At 53.5% G+C, this 4490-nt stretch overlaps 1 protein-coding gene and 1 pseudogene across 1 annotated transcript; both read left to right on the forward strand.

Moving 5' to 3' along the window:
* Positions 1–1834: 1834 nt before the first annotated feature.
* LOC108298359 lies at positions 1835–2787 on the forward strand (annotated as a pseudogene).
* Positions 2788–3104: 317 nt separating this feature from the next.
* Positions 3105–3653, forward strand: LOC119469883 (pro-neuregulin-3, membrane-bound isoform-like). The gene has a single exon (XM_037735756.1). It carries the CDS (start codon positions 3105–3107, stop codon positions 3651–3653), a length of 549 nt encoding a protein of 182 aa, XP_037591684.1.
* The last annotated feature ends 837 nt before the right edge of the window (positions 3654–4490 follow it).

Here is a 4490-nt window from a genome sequence, read left to right on the forward strand (position 1 = left end):
GAAGATTGCTTGAGGCCAGGAGTTCGAGACCAGCCTGGTCAACATAGTGAGACTCCATCTCTACAAAAAAATTTAAAAATTAGACAGGTGTGGTAGTGTGTGCCTGTGGTCCCAGATCCTTGGGAGACAGAGAAGGAGGATCATTTGAGCCCAGGAGTTGAGGCTGCTGTGAGTAATAATGATGCAACTGCACTTCAGCCCAAGCAACAGAGACCTTGTCTCTTAAATAAAAACAAAGAAAATGTGTGGCACAGTTATCGATCAGACTATCCAGATCGAGATACTTCCTATTTCTCCATGAGCTCTCAAGGGTCAAATTCAAATTATGGGTTTTCCCCTCATCACTTCAGCTTGTGGCAGGGGACTAAAACATAAACGAGTCAGTGAAGGGGCAAAGAGAATTTCAGAAAAAGAAGCTTAGATGCATAATGAATGGTCCAGGTTCTGTATTTCCAGATCAAACTGATCGTCTTTTGAAGGCACATAAAACACAAATGCAGTAAGATTTTCACACTTCAGGGTATAGAATAAATGTGTGTCTTTGTTTATATATAAATGTGTGTTTTTATATATATGTGTTTATATATATGTTTATATATATATGTGTGTGTGTGTGCGTATATATATGTGCATATATATATATGCACGCACACACACACACACACACACACACAAACAAAATATACATATATTCTGGAGACAGAGTTTCAATCTCATTGCCCAGGCTAGAGTGCAATGGCACAATCTCTGCTTACTGGAACCTCCGCCTCCTGAGTTCAAGTGATTCTCCTGCCTCAGCCTCCCAAGTAGCTGGGATTGCAAGTGCCTGCCATCACGCCTGGCTAATTTTTTGTATTTTTAGTAGACATGAGGTTTCACCATGTTCGCCAGATTGGTCTTGAACTCCTGACCTCAGTTGATCCACCCACCTTGACCTCCCAAAGTGCTGGGATTACAGGTGTGAGCGACCATGCCTGGCCAGAATATATATATATTTTAAGACAGCATTTGACTCTGTCACCCATGCTAGAGTGCAGTGGCACCATCATGGCTCACTGCAGCCTTGACCTCCCAGGGCTCAGATTATCCTCACAGTCTTCTGTGAGTGGTTGGGACTACAGGCACACGCCACCATGCCTGGCTGATTTTTTAATTTTTTTGTAGACGCAAGGTTTTTCTATGTTGCAGTCTGGTCTCGAACTCCTGGACTCAAGCGATCCTCTCGCCTGACCTCCCAAAGTGTTGGGATTACAGGCATGAGCCCCTGTATCCCATTTAAGATTTAGAATGGCTCGCCGAGCAGCAGCCGAGGATCGCGGCGCCGAGGCCGGCCCTCTATGTCGAAATGCGGCTGGCGGGCACCCGGCACCCCGCGGCCGGCCGGCTGGGCCACTGAAGGCGGCGCGAGGCGCAGACGCGGCGCGAGCGGGCGCCCCAGGGAGCCGGCCGGGCGGGGTGCCCCGAGGATGCCGGCACGGCTGGAGCGCTCGCGGGCGGCGGCAGCGGCAGCGGCAGCGGCAGCGGCAGCGGCGGGCGCTGGGCCCCGGCGCTCAGGAGGCCGCTTGGCGGGCTGCAGACGCGCCCCGCCGCTCCCTGACCTACCGGCGGCGCCGGGGGCCCCTCTCGCCCCTCTTCCGCGCTCCTCGCCGCCCCCTCCCCAGCCCCGTCCCCTCCCCCGCTCCTCTCCTCCCCGCGCGCCGCCCGCCTCTCGGGGGGAGGGGCGTGGGGGCAGGGAGCCGATTTGCAGGCGGCCGCCGCGGCCGCTGCCTGTGGCCGAGCCCGCCGCCTCTGGCGCGGCCCTCGGGGGGGACGAAGGTGAAGACCGGCTCCTAGGATGAGTGAAGGGGCGGCCGCTGCCTCGCCCCCTGGTGCCGCTTCGGGAGCCGCCGCCTCGGCTGAGGAGGGCACCGCGGCGGCGGCTGCGGCGGGCGGGGGCCCGGACGGCGGCGGCGAAGTAGCGGCCGAGCCGCCCCGGGAGTGACGCTGTAGCGACTGCATCGTGTGGAACCGGCAGCAGGCTGGCTGTGCGTGGTGCCTCCGTTCATCGGCTTCATCGGCCTGGGGCTCAGCCTCATGCTTCTCAAACGGATCGTGGTGGGCTCCGTCAAGGAGTACGTGCCCACCGACCTGGTGGACTCCAAGGGGATAGGCCAGGACCCCTTCTTCCTCTCCAAGCCCAGCTCTTTCCCCAAGGCCATGGAGACCACCACCACGACCACTTCCACCACGTCCCCTGCCACCCCCTCCGCCGGGGGCGCCGCCTCCTCCAGGACGCCCAACCGGATTAGCACCCGCTTGACCACCATCACTTGGGTGCCCACTCGCTTCCCCGGGCACCGGGTGCCCATCCGGGCCAGCCCGCACTCCACCACAGCATGGAACACTGCGGCCCCCCCGACGGTCCTATCTACCACTGCGGCGTTCTTCAGTAGCAGCAGGCCGGGCTCCCGACCCCCGATGCCAGGAACCCCAAGCACCCAGGCAGTGCCCTCCTGGCCCACTGCGGCATACGCTACCTCCTCCTACCTTCACGATTCTACTCCCTCCTGGACCCTGTCTCCCTTTCAGGATGTTGCCTCGTCGTCTTCCCCCTCTTCCTCGTCCTCTACCACCACGACACCAGAAACTAGCACCAGCCCCAAATTTCCTACGACGACGTATTCCACAGAGCGATCTGAACACTTCAAACCCTGCCGAGACAAGGACCTTGCATACTGTCTCAATGATGGCGAGTGCTTTGTGATCGAAACCCTGACCGGATCGCATAAACACTGTCGCACAGTGTGAGAGAAGTGGTGGCCCAGTCCTCAACTCCCTTCGGTGAACTGAAGATTATAGGGAACCGAGTTTGCAACATTCTCACTTGTCTTCAGGCTGCCTGAAGTGTCGTTAACTCAAAGTACAAAAGAGAAAAACTAGATTTGATTGCAGTCTGAAGGAAGCCATGGGAAGCAGTGGTGATGGTTCATGAAAACCTCAAGAGCTGCAATTGTGAAGACCTCTGAGACAAGAGATTGCCTACTGGGGAATACAATTGAACAGTTAAAGCCCCAGAAGATGCAGTGGTGTGACTCTTAGATAAAATACTGCATTTAAAAACTGTCATGTATATGAANGGGGGCGCCGCCTCCTCCAGGACGCCCAACCGGATTAGCACCCGCTTGACCACCATCACTTGGGTGCCCACTCGCTTCCCCGGGCACCGGGTGCCCATCCGGGCCAGCCCGCACTCCACCACAGCATGGAACACTGCGGCCCCCCCGACGGTCCTATCTACCACTGCGGCGTTCTTCAGTAGCAGCAGGCCGGGCTCCCGACCCCCGATGCCAGGAACCCCAAGCACCCAGGCAGTGCCCTCCTGGCCCACTGCGGCATACGCTACCTCCTCCTACCTTCACGATTCTACTCCCTCCTGGACCCTGTCTCCCTTTCAGGATGTTGCCTCGTCGTCTTCCCCCTCTTCCTCGTCCTCTACCACCACGACACCAGAAACTAGCACCAGCCCCAAATTTCCTACGACGACGTATTCCACAGAGCGATCTGAACACTTCAAACCCTGCCGAGACAAGGACCTTGCATACTGTCTCAATGATGGCGAGTGCTTTGTGATCGAAACCCTGACCGGATCGCATAAACACTGTCGCACAGTGTGAGAGAAGTGGTGGCCCAGTCCTCAACTCCCTTCGGTGAACTGAAGATTATAGGGAACCGAGTTTGCAACATTCTCACTTGTCTTCAGGCTGCCTGAAGTGTCGTTAACTCAAAGTACAAAAGAGAAAAACTAGATTTGATTGCAGTCTGAAGGAAGCCATGGGAAGCAGTGGTGATGGTTCATGAAAACCTCAAGAGCTGCAATTGTGAAGACCTCTGAGACAAGAGATTGCCTACTGGGGAATACAATTGAACAGTTAAAGCCCCAGAAGATGCAGTGGTGTGACTCTTAGATAAAATACTGCATTTAAAAACTGTCATGTATATGAAGAATTGGGGAAACAAATGACTCATGGACAGGACCAGGAATATACATGTTCAGAACACTCCCTTAAGCCTTAAGAGGGAACTTTAAGGCTTCATGACATGCCGATGAGTCAGTATCTTCTGCATGGACTCTGTGCAAAGATTGGGAGAGGTGTCTGTTTTTTCAAATGCTCTATTTTCAATGAAAGTTCAGAGATATACAAAGAAATAGGAATGCATGGTCCATTCAAAGGAAAAAAATAAATCCCCAGAAATAGTCTCTGAAGACATATAGGCATTGAGCTTACTAAAGACTTTCAAGGAGCTGACTTAAATTTTCTCAAAGAGATAAAGAAAAACATGAATGGATGACTAAAATAAATTGGGAATATTATATGTGAACAAAATGAGAATATCAACAAAGAGATAACATATTTTAAAAAGAACTAAACTAAAATTATGGAGCTAAAACATACAATAACAATTGGAAATTTCATTAGAAGGGTTCAACAGCAGATTTGAACAGACAGAAG

Source organism: Cebus imitator, unplaced genomic scaffold (assembly GCF_001604975.1).
Source record: "Cebus imitator isolate Cc_AM_T3 unplaced genomic scaffold, Cebus_imitator-1.0 Scaffold944, whole genome shotgun sequence".
NCBI lineage: Eukaryota > Metazoa > Chordata > Mammalia > Primates > Cebidae > Cebus > Cebus imitator.